Raw genomic sequence first — 14,860 nt, 5'->3', positions numbered from 1 at the left:
CATGAACTCACTTGCTGGTTATGTTGCCTTTCACACACCTTAGATAACATCCTTTCATGCTCTTTTTATTCTTAGAATGCTTTGTTTCTCACTTTGCATGAATTAGTCGTTGAATGGAAATATATTTGACTGCATAATGAAATGAGCATGCTATGTGCCTACAGAAGAGGCCTACACTAGTGAAAGTAGTTTAACTCCTAACTAGGAACCTCTACTTTTTTTTTTTTTTTTTTTAAATTCAGCAGAAAATATTTTTGTTTCAATATCATTCAGCTAACAGTCTTAACATTGACATAATTGTCAAATTAATTAGTAAGTCTGTAGTGGGTACAGTTTAAAAAACAACAGCAAAAACAACCTAAAGCATCCAAATTATTGCGATTTTTGCAAATAAAATTGATTTTTATTTCCTCTAGCTTTTGAAAAATCTTTTCTTGTACATAGTGCTTTTTTTAAACAGGCTAAATAATCTGCACTATGTTGTACTGGATTTATTATTTGCCAGAACCTTAAAGTGGAGAGGAGAGGCAACCTTATCAAAGCCTGGGAGTTTTGAAACTGGTAGCACTGAATATATAGATTGGGATGGTCAAGAAAGACAAGTCTCTCTCAGGATATTGGTGCACCTTTCATATGGAGTTATTTCAGCTCCCTGTGATTCATCCCCTTATGTTTTTCTGCGGACTCATTCATTCCCACAATAACTTCACTTGTCGAGGATAAATACATTAGTAAGAGCTCGCCTGTTTGGGAAACAGAGCAGCTGATCTGCTTCCAGAATTACAGTGACCACCTTCTTAGCAAAGGTGAACCCCTTTGGGTGGACCCAAAGGTTTTGGATCCTGTCCCAAATCTGGTGTACAGCCTCGTGGCTGTGGGCATCTTCCCAGACCTGTGTGCTGATGCCTGGACGCAGAGTGCTGCTCGGACAACAGCTACGGTTAGCTACAGCAAGAAATGACAGAAGGATTTGGCTCTGTCGCTATCAACAATACGATAGCGTTGTTATCAGCTGAATTGTCCCTGAAAAGGTATCGGTGGTTTTGCTTCAGATCTGCTGAAGAACTGCTGATGTGTTTGTTGCAAAAAGGCTGTTATATTTAGGAGGTAATTATACTGCATTTTGTATGTTTTGAGTAATTTGTGAGAGCTTTCTAACCATGGGACTTGCTGACCCAGTGAAATATTAGTTTTTAGAGCCACGTGTTGCGTCAAATGTACACCTGAGATATTTCTAAAATGATGGGGCTTGTGTAGTGCCCAAATACACAGGTCTCTGAATTATTTGCTGAAAAATGAGTTTGGATGCAGGGCAGGATGAGCAGAAACCTGATTTTGGATATATGCAATTCAGGAACACATAGTGGTGCAGCCCTTAGCTTGAAGTTTGCAGGATAGATAATTAGTTCTTGAATTGCTGTATTATATTGCATGGCATCTCTGTTCAGACTTGATTTGTGTAATGTCTTAGATCAACTTATATTACGTGATATTATGTTATACTATATTAACATCTTGTTCTAAACTTTTACTGGCTAAAAAGGGCTGAAATCTGCTTTTCCATGAAAATGAGGTAACAGTAGGAATGACCGTGTAGTCTTCTCCATAAGCTATATTTCCACGTTTCGTGAACTGGAAAGAGCCATTCTTGCTTGTTTTTTTTTTCTTAATACTATCAAGTGCAAGCTATAGATTTGCTACAGGAAAATAAGGCTTATGTTTAACAGTAGTTTTTTTAGATCCCTCTTGTACCTACTATTGCATACTAACTTCGGTGAAAAAGACTAAATAGAAGTGGGTGACGGTTTTCCTGAAGCAGAACAATGAAACAGCAGGCAGCAGATGGACCAAGGCCTCCCCTGACAGCAGGGAAGACTTCTGCAGGGGACTGGATGGGCTGATAGAGGTGTGCTTTTCTGGGCTACCTAAGGTGTCCCAAATCCTCATCTGGGCGTTGAATGAACAGTGGTATTCCAGTCCTTGGGAAGGGCAAAGAATAAAAAGCCATAGCAGTTCCCACATACTGTTATGATGTGTTCAGCTGAGATGTTGAGTACTACATGGAGCCAAGGAACGGGCTACCCTCATCACCCTACAGAGGTTAATCTGAGGTTGATGTATAAGGCTGCTGTAGGAGCTTGCATGTTTATTTTCCCTCTCAGCAAAATAATTTAATTTTGAAGAAGGTCTTGTGCATTCATTGTAACCTCTTTGTTTTCATTCATGGTTACTTTTTCATTCTTCCTCACATTTGTGTTGTGTTTTTTCTTTTGTAGAACAGTTCGTGTCTGGCTGAAGAGAGACAGTGGGCAGTACTGGCCCAGCATATACCATGCAATGCCATGTAAGTATAAGGAGATGTTCGCTATCTATTGTGTACTTGCAAAATGGCTTTTCTGGTTTTGATGAAGCTTCATGTTTATGACCATTTGCAAGCTTACCACTCCGTATTAAATATTATTCTTGAACAATCCTCTTGGTTTCTGTGAAGCTTTACCAAGTTGCATGCTAATGCTTCTGAGAGGCATCAGGGATTACGGCAGCAAAAGGATACAGATATACTAGCAAAGGATGAGCATTTAATGCAAACATAGATTAAAAAACGTGGGAGCTCAAAATGTAGTCTTGCATTCTGCCACTAATGGAGTCCATAAAGCTTTGTAAGTCTCCAGTATACATCACTGCCCTTCCTACTGCTTGTGCTCAGTCCATTAGAGTGCAACGGTAAATGGTTTTATTTGATAAGAACTTCATGTCCTGCAGCAGCTAATATGATAGAGAGGATACTAGACAGGGAAGGCAGCTCTTGCAGTGAAGAAGCAGAATCATTTTACCCCTGCAATTAAATGTGGAAAACCAAGTCTCCCTGATAGATCCCTGCAGTATGGTCTGCTGTATGTCTTCTCTCCCAAAGAGCGTGTTCGTGGTTTAAAAGAAACTGCAGATCAATGTCCATTTTTCCAAGAGACAGTTGAAGAAATCACAGCCCTAGCTCTTTGTCATAACCCCTGTGGTTGAGTGCAGGAGTATAATTTGGCAGGTCACCAGCAGCAGGAGTACGCTGATGCTCCTCAGTCAGTTTCAGATGTGCTGCGTTAGCCTGTCTTTGGAAAGCTTGTGAAGCTGACCTTAAATAGAATCATAGAATCATAAAATCATTAAGGTTGGAAAAGACCCTTAAGATCATCGAGTCCAACCGTTAACCTATCACTGCCAAGTCCATCTATACCATGTCCTTGAGCACCACATCTATCCATTCTTTAAATACCTCTAGGGATGGAGACTCAACCACCAAATACACAGGTTGGTGAGCATTTATCAAGTCCTATGGAGGTGTTCTTACTGTCTGGAAAAAGAATTATTTTAAGCTAAGGTAGCTGGATTTGGAAAAGACATCTGTTTCCATGATACACAAAATATTTAATAGATATAAGTTTAGTACCACAACAACATCAGCTTGGGACCCTAGAGTAGCCATGGTGTTTGACTGCCTGCTCTAAGAAAGCGTTCATTTGGTAGAGAGGAGGATCTCTCTTCTTCCTTTGGTGAGGGACTAGCTCATAAGAACATATCAAGCCTCAAAGGTACTTTCTGCCCAAGATTTTGCACAAAAAGGTACTGGAAACCAGCTAATGATGTGGCAGTCTGTGGAGCTCTGTGCCAATCACTAGCAGTGCCTTGAGTTCCTAAGAGTTTTGCTTTCCCCAGTCAAACTGTTATGAAATGGCTATTTTAGCAGTTTGGCAACAATACTTCTCTTTTCCATGTGATGTTTTTGCATACATTTGCATTTTAAAATCTTGCTAGGTCGTCCTCTGGTCTTAGCAAAGCTGCATTATTGCCAGTAATAACAGCTTCATTGGAAATGATGGAGTAGATCCAGATCCACTCAAAGGGGACTATTTTAAACCTCCTTCGTAAATTTGAACACCTGACACTGCTCCTTCACTTAGAAGGCTGGTAAGCTTTTGAGCCATGAGATATTAAAATTATGCTGTGTTATTCACCAATTTCAAGAATGATCAGGTATAATTAACAACTGGAGCAATGCCAATTACATTATTATCAGCCATGGCTTTAAGCTTGGAAATTATAGGAAGGGCTCTGAGTCAGCCTCTGCACAAGTCTGCACTTGACTGGAAATGATCATTTTGTCTGTTTCTGTGTGGATCACCTTTTTGATGGTCCTCTGCTTTAGGTTCACATTGGTTTTTGTTGTCTAGAGAATGACAACTGCCCAGAGGTTCTCTGCGTAAAAATGTAGGAGGCATAATGGTGCTTTTGTGCTGCTTAGCAAGCTGTGAGTCGCAGTCCCACCTATAGATACACCGTTAGCATGACTCATGGTTTTGGTTATGGCGGTGCAAGACCCACACCCTTTTATGATTTGATATCAGGTAGCCTTAATAACTGAGTTTGCACCCTGAGTACTCTGGGAGATGAGATGGATGGGGAGTTGGTCCAAGTCAGCCATGTGCTTTGGTCAAGTTCTGCACGCAAATGGGGCCATCAGTGCATTCTGAATGTGACACCCATTAAACACCTGGAAAAAAGATCAAGATTGTAGATCCCTTCTGAGTAGGGACACTTGGTGCTGTTTAGAGGTGGGATTTCCCCAATTACAAAGTTTTATGCCCTGCCTATGGGTGTTTTTGTGGTTGGAAAATTCTGGACAACATGGTGGCCACGTTTTTAATCATCTCCTCTAGCCCATGAGAAAGAAAGAGCTGTGGGTGTTATACACACTATTATATCATCAATAAGGCAAACTAGGTAAGATGGAAACCTGGCTAACGCATCTTCACACCAGCGTTGTCTCAACTGTATTAACAACAGACCTCTGACGAGCAGGTTAACCCTCCTCATGGTTAGATGTGTACCCTGGGTTACACATGTGCAACACAGATTATGGATATATAACCACGGTTAGATGTGTGACTTTTGGGCAGTGCCTGTACAAGAGAAAAAAAAAAAAAAGCAGCTTAGTAGGTGCAAATTTATGAAAGGGAAAGGAATTGTAGTCAAGAGAAGTAAGCTTTTCCCACCCCACCGCCCCCAAAGCCACCCAAAAAGACCCAAACCCAGCCAAACAAAAAGCTGTCACAGATGTGGAACAGAGTAAAGGATTTATTGTAGTGAGTAACAGTGGAGTATCCAGTCTTTGAGGCAGATAATACACTGTCTGTCTTACGATGGTTTTCATAGCTAACACTTTGGTTTGAACAGGAGGGTAAAAAAACTGCAAAGCAAAACATGGTCCTTCAGTCTTAAACTATGCCACTTTTAGGCACTTCAAAGGGAGGTCCCTGAAACTGCAGGTACAAAGTTTGTATTTCTCTTCTACTTCTGTCAGCCTCTCGTAGAGGCGATGCGCCGTTGAGAGCATACAGTATGTAATTGCGCTGTTCCTCCATAATTCAGTTTCCAAAAGCTAAAATCAGTGTGTATTTGCCCTCTATTTAAGATAAAGACTACCGCCAGACTTCTGCATCAGTAATATCCTACCTGTCCTCTGGAGTAGTTCAGATCAATCTTTTTCCACTCTGAAATCCAAATCATAGCTTGGTACTGAAGTAGAAGGCCTTCAGAGTGCTGTTAGTTTTCCTGGCTATTATTTTAAAAGGATCTTAAACATCTCAGAAGCTTAGGGTTTGGGGGTTTTGGTTTGTTTTTCTTTTTTTTTTTTTTTTTTTTTTCTTCCCTCTCCCTCTTCTTAATGTGCCTAAGTGCTTAAGTGTCTGAATGTCATCTTATTTTCACTAAAGCATAAGCTGCTGCAGTCTTGTTACAACTGGCAACACTTTAACTACATTAGTGTAGCTAGTGTGGACATAATCTTTGTGCTGACATAATGAGTTTTCCAAGAGCACATGTTACTGAAGAATTCCCTTAGGAAATGATTATAGCTAAATAAGTGTCTTTACACTGCTTTGACTGTGTACACACAGGTCTGGAATTTAGAAGTGACTTTTTAGTAATCAGCCCGTGTCAAGCAGTTGCTTGCACGTTTTGTGTCTGAAGTGTTTCAGGCTACTTGGGAAAAGCATATTTCAAATAGCTAATTTACCTGAGACTTTTTCTCTGCAAGCTGTTTATTGCCTTCAGAGTTACTAGTAGCTCTTTCAGTGTATGCACAGTGTCTAGCATGTGAAAGCTGATACGTAGAATATGCTTGTCCTGGCATTAAGTGCCTTTGAAAGGATTTGATGTTTATTCTGCTTAGAGTTGCTTTTTTTTCTGTCTGTTTTTCCTACAACTGTCTCATTCTGCTACAGTCCTAGAAGGCTCAATATAATAGTAACACGCCACCATCTGAAGGCATGATTCAAGTTTGCCTTTTCTGAGGGAGAGGTATAGGAAGGAGCAATTTTGTCACTGTTAGTTGCTCTAATTTAAGTGTTTCCCTTCTGGCAGTTTCCTTGAACGGAAGCCTTTTCTTTGATTTAATTCAGTCAACCCTTCCAGGAAAGGAATAAATCGAGGTGCCTGCCTGGATGTGGATCTGGTAGAGTTTCTGTTTGCGGTTGTTGTCCTTTAGAAAATATTTCAAGGGGGAGTCAATACTGAAGGTAGAACAAGTTTTGTTAAACAGTCAACATAGACTTTCCTCTTCTTCATATAGCTTTGCTGCCAACTAAACTATCGAGGAAGATTTGCTGACCTATGGACTGTTTAATCCTAGGTGAGACATTACACAAATTGAGAATATACCAGATATACAGTGCTGCAAAAGAGAGGATTCCAAGCTTGTTAGTAATAAAAACACTGCGAGTAATCATAATGGAGAGTAGAAACCAGGAGGGGAGAAAAAAGCAGAACTAAAAGCACTTCTGACTGTACTCTATATTTATCACAAGAATATGGTTTAAAAACCACTCTTATCACTATCAAAGGAGCAAGAATGCGTGCCCCTAGCTACAGTTGGCAATTGCTGCTGAAAAATGATTCCTGAAGGTTTCTGTTGGGACAGCAGGACTCCCAGCTGCATGCTGCTGTGTTGAGCAGTAAGAACAACCCCTGCCTTCTGAATGCAACTTCACAGTTTCTCAATTAAACCAGGCATAGCTCTTGAATTCTTGCAAGAAAATTCTCATTTTACCCTTGATGTGAACCCTGCCAGATCGTCAAGGGAGCGTAGTATGACTGACTTGTGTGCAATTTAAGAGTATATAGTGATGTTTATTAGAGTAATATTGATATAATAAAACAGTGGCTAGTTTTCAATACAGTCTTTATTTTGGCCATAGTATGTGATAATGTCATAGCGTTGTCTGTGGTGAAACTAGAGTAGGGGACAGTTGGACTCACAGTCCTTAACATTGGCTGATATGTTGATTCCTACAGGTTAACTTTCTTACTACAGGTATAGGATGTAAGCCTCTGACATAATACAGTGTTTTCTTTTATTGTCAGTAAAGTTCAAGCAAATGTAAAAAATTAAATTATTCAGCTAAGTAATCTTGCAGATTTATACTGAAATGTCAGGTGCCTCTTATGTCAAGACACCATCACTTCTCTTGTATGACACGCCTGTTTTCAGATAACTAGTAAGAAAAAATGAAGGAGCTGGAGCAAGAAATAGCCGTTGTTCCATGTCCTAATAGGATAGGGTTGAATGAATTGCAAGAACACTTTTTTTTTTTTTTAATGCTTGTTTATTGGAAGAGGCAAAGTGCTCAACAGCATCATAAAGCATGTTAGCTAGTTTTAGGCTTTCCAGAACTTCAACAAAATGAGAATGGCAGTTTTGTTAACTTCATCAACATGTTCATTTTTTTCAGCTCCATGTTCATGCATGTCTTTTAACCCGGAAACCAGAAGGCTGTCCATAGGTCTAGACAATGGTACAATCTCAGTAAGTACATCCAAAGATTTCTAGTTGAAATGCTTCCCTTTTGAGAAGTATATGTGTGATGTTGTGGTAAGGATATTTTTGCTAGTGTTTAGCAGAGAGATTTTTTTACTGCTAGTGGAACTGAAGCTGTAGTGTAGAAAATGGTAGATTATTACAAATTTCATTCCAACTGCCACAAAGAGATTGAGTGGGGTTTACAGTATTTATTAGGCAACTCAATAAACTGTCTTTATTTGCATATCTCTTTAAAAATGACAATGCAGAAAAACAGCTGTTGTTTTATTAAATTTGAGTGCCTTGTTAATCATACCATACCAAAGTTTTCTGAAAGCAACAATTAAGAGGGGAAAATTCATCTTCTGAGAGGCAGAAGGTGGATTTCTGCTCCATATCTAGCTGCTTTTCCAGGCTTCAGGGTTCAGATTTTGTTTTCCTCTCACTTCCTTCAGAGCAGTTGCTCCTAACTGGCAGTGCTGTTGCTGAAAGATTTGGTTCATTAACATCTAAGAGAGATCTGTGTGCATGGAAAGAAAGCAGGATATTAAAACAAGAGTCTGTCTTTTAGATCTGGGACAGAGGATAGTCGTTGACCTTATTAATTGGATTTTTCTTGTGGGATGATGAGTAAAGAGCTATATCACCTTGTGGGGGGGTCATGGGTCAGAGAGATATTTTTCACCTGTGCCTCATCAATAGATTCCTCTTCCAGTTTAAGATCATTTTACCATCATTTCGGATTTTTACTGCTGTTGTTTCTGTCTTACGGGCTTTATAACTGAATGAGTATTTGCAGGTTGACATAAGGGCAGCTGTCTGCACTAAAGCCAAGATGGTATTTGGGAAATTTTTTGTAAACTGTATGGATTTTGATTATAATTCACCTCAGAAATGTGTATGGTGCATTTTGAGAAGGATGGGCAGGAATGTCATTGTCAAAGAAAGATGTTCCAGCAAAGCCATCGTGAGGTGAGCTCGTATGGCCAGCTTTCCTTGTGAAACAAGGTGACAATTTTTGCTTCTACAAAGATGAAGAGATTGTTTTCAGCCTTTTGTAACTTACCAACATATGAGGGCTGCACAAACATTTGTGCAGCATGGTAGACCACTCTCTTGAGCAAAAGATTATCTAGCATCTTGCTTGAAGAGCAGTGGTACCTAAAGTAAAAAAAAAGTTTCTATGATCTTTTTTTTTTACACTTCGCAAACCTTTTTTGAGAAGAAATGGCATTTCTGTTACTTTATGGCTTAGGGACTGCCTGAGATCCCTTTTGGAAGCCAAAAGACCTTATCATGGTCATAAATTCCTTGCTCTGAAGTGGAGAAAAACATGCTTTAATGGGTGCAAGTCTCTCAAGGTACCACAACAAGAAGAAACAGAGGAAAGATCTATTACTTGCAATAGACAGGAGACTTCCACAGCCAAGATGAGACTCCTCACCTAATTTCATCCACCTGAAAGCTAGCTTCCTAGATAAAGTTAATCATTAGGTTCTGCAGCCAGTAGAGGAGAGGTAAATTGCCTTGGGACATACCCATGTTATCCTAGAAACTGTTTTAGAATGGCATAAATCTCTCTCCCCATTTTTGGGGAGATTTAAATGAGGGATTTAGTTTTTAGGTAGCTGAAGCTGAATTAAATTGATCTTTTTTGCTGACCATGTTTGTGTCTAGATGAAGCTGTTACACACTTCAAGCAGGGCTACAAGGACAACAGGGGCGCCAGAATAAACCCTTCAGAATTCTTCCCTGGGGACGGTACTTATTCAGATAGATTCATCTTCAACATCATTTGATCTTGCAGGTGTCTACAGGTTTGGCCATAAACAGCACTTTGAATACCTGAGACTGAGTCAGGCTCTACCTGCTGATGTGCACCCTTCCCCTCTGCCACTGCGGGAGTTTTACTGTCTTTTCCTTCAAGAAAACTACATGATAGTTTCTGTCCTCTCCCAGGTTTTGTACTTTATAAATTGAAAACACTGTAATAATTTTATAGAGCTTTCTTTGCAACAACAGACATAGATGTAGGGTCTGGCAGTAGATTTAAGAGTCTTCATTGTCTTCCATTTCTGGAGCAGGTTTGTTTTTCTCTGGAAGATGTGGTGAGAGTGCTGTTGGTCACTTGTGTTAACAGGACAAAATCAAGCCTTTAAGGAGATCTGTCTAAGAAGTGCTGTCAAAATGGCATGATCTATCAGAGTACAAACTGTAAATTCCCTGGAGTGGGAACTAGGCTGTGAATGGGTAACACATAACTAATATATAAAGATTATTAACTCTCAGAAATGGATTCAGTTGCCTAAGCAGAGGTCTCTAGTGCTATTTTGGGATACATCAGTTGGCATCCACCTGCAGCTCTGGAAAGACATGAGTCTTCCTTAAACCCTGGGCCATGTCAGCCAGCCCCATGGCCAAGGGCTCTGAAATGGCACACACCTGATTATGGGTTTTGCTTGCATTAGCAAGAGTAATTTGAAATAAGATGCTGATAATATTTCTAGGGTGAGGCTTTACAGAGGTCTTAGGGTCAAGAGAACTTTGTGGCGGGAGTATATGTTTCAGTGTGAGGGAGGTGTGCTCCATGAAGGTATAGTTGAGTCTTTGTAGAACAGTGAGCACTAGATTGGACAGTCTTTTCAGATGCTCAAGACTTCTCCTTTCCACTTTATGAAGGCTTTCATGGTACCAAGTCACTATTGTAATAATAAGCTTACCTGAAACAGCCAAGACTGATCACTAACATTTTCAGTATGGCAAAGAAAGGTAATAAAGTAGCTCCAAATAAACCTCTGAAGAACAAAGAGCAATCTTGCCAGAAAAAATGTTTTTAATCCCTGCAAGCAGGAGTTTTGGTTTTGCCATCTTGAGCATTCTGATATATCCCAGCCCCTCCTGTGCAAAAGGGCTCGCACAGGACTTGGAAATCTTTCTTTGTTCTGTTAACAAGCACTGACTGAGCTGTGTGGGTGACCCCAGCCGTTCTAGCTCATTAAGAAGAGCCAAAAAGCTGCCTAATGAGAACTGAGCGTCAGCATCTCTGAAGGGAGAAAAACATCTACGTATGGAAGGATAAAAAAACAGTTTATGCTGGTACAATGTTAAAGAGATGTAGTCGGTGTTTTTGTAGTGCAGATGACACCATGTATGTGCAATAGGGCATGAATTTCTGGAGCAAGGTGCCCTGTGCTAAAATACCTGTCTATTGACGCAACTAATACATTTGGCTTTGAGAGGGAGAGAGGAATGAGTGCAATGGAAGAACATGTGATAGTGTAAAGGGGAGCAGGGAGTAAAAGACCTAGAGAAAGATTAGAAAATGTAAAACAAGAAAATACATCACAACTTATCATATGCTTTCAAAGGAGAAAATGAGAAGCAAGAAGTCTTCAGGGAGGAAAAAAAGAAGACAAAATTATATCCAGTATTCAGGTTAATGGAAATGTTTATTTTGTACTGTGTTTGTTTATCTCTTTGGATGGAGTGGTATATTAATAGTACATAGCTGTGGTTTGTATTAAAGCATACAGAGCTAATCAATACTTGGGTAAACCTTACAAACTGCAGTTGTGTTTGATTCACTGTATTATAATGGAGACTCAAAAGCCTTTTCAGTCTTACACTGAAACTGTGGGACTGTTCAGATCACGGAACAGAATGGCTGTGTCAAATTTATCAAGGGAAAAATGCAAAGAAAAATGAGAACGCAAACCACGTTCTTCATCCTGCCTGAAGTCACCAGCACCTGTGTGCCACCACAGTGAAAGCTGGGGTCAGTACCAGGACAGCCAAATTAGTGGGAGAGGCAGACGTATTCTCCCACCATGTGTTGCAGCCATTGAAGCCGTTTCCCTTTAGGCAACGACAGCAGAAAGTCAGCATTCATAGCAAAGGGTCTTGCTTCAAGTAGGCTTTGTAGTAAAGCATTTCATGTGGTGGTTTAGCATTCTTCAGGCAGTGGTTAATGAAAACCACTTCCCCTGTAAGCAGCTAGGGAGGTATAGCAGATTTTTAACGTTCTGTGGTTTGCAGAGTTAAGGTGACCCTGGTATAGAAATCCAGCTGACTTAATTGATTTGTTACTGCTGTTTAAATAACACTCCCTACTGTAGTCCTCAGCTGCCAGGGGAAAGATAATGGGAGGTGGAGCAGACTAAGGAAAGGAAGATGAAGTAGAGCAATTCAAGAGAATATATTTATAACTAACTTATGAGCAGAAACCTAGAAACAGCAAAGTACATAGCTGCCTCAACTCACTCACAGTTGTCTTCCTGGAAGCTGGGATCTGTAGATGTTCCACAGATGAGTACTGTAGCCTCTCCACCTTGGTGCCAAGCAGTAGATATGATGTGTTAAGGTAATCCTGGTGCTGGAAAGCCGTGGAGATTACCTATAGTGACCCCACAGAAAATGCAGAGTGACTTTTTTATTAATTCTGGTTTGGAAACTGTGGGTAAACACCAGCTTTTTGGGTGGTTAGAATGTCTTTTCATGCTCTTTTGCACTAAACATTTCGTTTGCCTTAAATATAGTCTGTAGGCTCCTGAAGTCCAGTCCTCTCCCCCTGCAGGTTGCACAGTGCTTTTGACAGTGCTTGGGCATGAATATTTCACAACTGTAAGCTTTAAAATTTAGCTTATGTTGTGCTTATAGTGCTTCTCTTATTTTCACCCTATTTCCAGATTAAATGAGTTAGGTGTTACTTCTTCTGTCCCCAGGGTAGATTAGCTCAGGGAGTTTCTGTATAGTTTGCTATAAATTATTAATATGATGTGTTTTTACACGCCTTGTTTTTTCTTTGTGTTTAGTCTCTGAGTACGTGGTGTACGCATGTAGATACCTGACAGCAGTTTGAAAGCTAATTCATGCAGTGGGGCCACAGAGCCTACCCTTTGCCTGGGTGTTTCCTCCAGAGAGATGTTGCAGGAGTTTTGTTGTGGCCACTCCAGCCCTGCTTTGAGCAACCACTCCTCTTCAAAACCAGCGGCAGGGACACCCAGGTGCTCAGTCAGTTTAACCGCATGGAGTTTTTCCAGGAGCCGAGGCTGCCATGCCGACTTGTAGCTGCTGTTTTCATCATTTCCTCATGCAAAAGCCACATTGGCGGTTAAACAGCAGCACCAAGGCAGCAGGACTGCAGAGCAGTCCCCATGGGTGTGCTCTTCCCTGGCCACAGGACCGAGCCCAGCTGGGTCACAGCACATCTCTCCCCAGGCAGCCACAGCCTGTGCTAAGCCACCCTCCATCCCACACACAACTGCTTATTAGCCACAACGAAGCAGTAGCAAAGCAAGAAAGTCTGCTTCTGAGATACCAGAATAAATATTAACCCATATTGGGATAAAATCGAGGGGGAAGAAAGTCTGGGTTTCTATTTGTCTGAAGCATTGAGAGACTTTTGAACAGAAACCTGAAATGTATTCCCATCATAAGTTATTGGTACCTAGTTCAGACTGAGCAACTTCAAGGGGCTCTTACATATTTATGTTGAGTTTCCTGAGTGTTCAGGTTGGGGTGTAGTGTATGCACAGGCATGGATACATGTGTATACACACATGCACGCGTGTGCACACACAGCTGTGTAGACGTACAGGTTTCTGCCCAGGCAGTCCTGAGCAATAGGTGTTGCTATGTGCCAAATCTCAGGTCTCTCATTTTGTGGTACCTCAGCTCATAGCCAACGATTTCTGTCAGCTTTTTTTGACTTCTTTTGTAATAGTTCCTCTTTTATCTCCGCGATTCTGTTCAGATGCACTTGTGATGTTGTTTCTTAGGCAGCTTTAAAAAGTGAAATAATTTATTTTTTTAGATGGAGGTACTCACAATCAGCAAAAGTGTAGACAGGGCTGTAGTTGCAAAGAAGGGAGAGCTTACCTTGGTGACGAATTCAAATGAAAACACTCTCAAACACTTTACATCTCTAAGCGCCGTTTCCTTTGTTTTTTCTTTCCCCTCCCTCAGGAATTCATTTTATCAGAAGATTACAACAAGATGACACTAGTGAAAAGTTACCAGGGTAAGGACCATGATCCGTGTTAATTGGTTTGTATTGTCATTAATTTTTGTTAATGTTCTCTTAAGGAGTGTGAATGGAGAGAAGTCTCCTTTACAGTGATTGATTTTTTTTTTTTTTTTTTTAACTAATGTAAATGCTGGTTTTATCAACAGATCAATAACGTGCTTTGTTCTGAGATTACAAGGCTTTTAAAGAGCTGTTTCATGTTCTGTTTTTCCTTTTAAATTTTCCTTTGGAATATCATTCTAGACAGCAAACTGTCCAAAATCCAGACCACATTTAGGGAATAAATTAATTAATTTTTAATCTTTAATAATCCAGTGTATCTAATAAAACAATTTAGGAAACTAACCCATTTTTCGGGGCCGAGGCATTTAGGACTGTAGCTTTTGGGGTTAGTCTGGTTATATTTTAATAACTGTGGACTTCAGTAATTTCAAGATTATCAGTGAATACCTGTCATAGTAAAAGGTCAAGAAATGCTAATCCATACCTTTTCTCATTATATTCTGGTATTCATTAATGTGATGTTTTAAGAAACCTAGCTATTTATCCTTGTCAAACCTCACTGCGCTTGGGACAGGTATTATAAAAGTAACAAACATGTGATGATTTATTCTTGTATCTCTTTTGCTGTTAGACTAAGAGGTGGTATATTATATGGTATCATATTATATTATATGCTACGGATTATGTTTCTGTATAGCCTCACATACATTTTAAAATATGTATTTACTCATATATTTTGAGTTTTATACCTTGAAAGGTTGAGAGGATAATTTAAATCTCTAAATGGAGGCTCTGGGGATCCCTTTGTAACTTTCAGATTTTAAGTTACGAAGAAAATCTTGATTTTTGCAGAGCACAGCTAACATACGTCAGCTTTTGAGCATTTTACTTCAGTTCTTTCACGAATGCCTGGTGTGTTTGTAAAATTAAGCTAGAATGCCTGCATTTATTTTCTTAGCTTGTAAAAACTGAAGAAAAATATC

The 14,860-nt window shown here is 40.0% G+C and overlaps 1 protein-coding gene across 2 annotated transcripts in view; it reads left to right on the top strand.

The window, feature by feature from the left end:
• The window catches only part of WDFY2 (WD repeat and FYVE domain containing 2), a 64,478-nt gene that overhangs the window by 31,306 nt on the left and 18,312 nt on the right, over window positions 1–14,860 (top strand). Inside the window, exons 2-4 of one of the 2 annotated variants that reach the window (XM_082337536.1) lie at window positions 2,277–2,344; window positions 7,782–7,855; window positions 13,814–13,868. In XM_082337536.1, the coding sequence (XP_082193662.1) occupies window positions 2,277–2,344; window positions 7,782–7,855; window positions 13,814–13,868 (197 nt within the window). The remainder of the gene's footprint in view (window positions 1–2,276; window positions 2,345–7,781; window positions 7,856–13,813; window positions 13,869–14,860) is intronic. The other variant, XM_082337537.1, reaches the window with a different exon arrangement.

This window comes from Platalea leucorodia (genome assembly GCF_965183815.1).
Source record: "Platalea leucorodia genome assembly, chromosome: 2".
In the NCBI taxonomy this organism is placed as follows: domain Eukaryota; kingdom Metazoa; phylum Chordata; class Aves; order Pelecaniformes; family Threskiornithidae; genus Platalea; species Platalea leucorodia.
The sequence above is the reverse complement of the archived record's forward strand: the minus strand, read 5'-3'. Positions and strand labels throughout refer to the sequence as shown.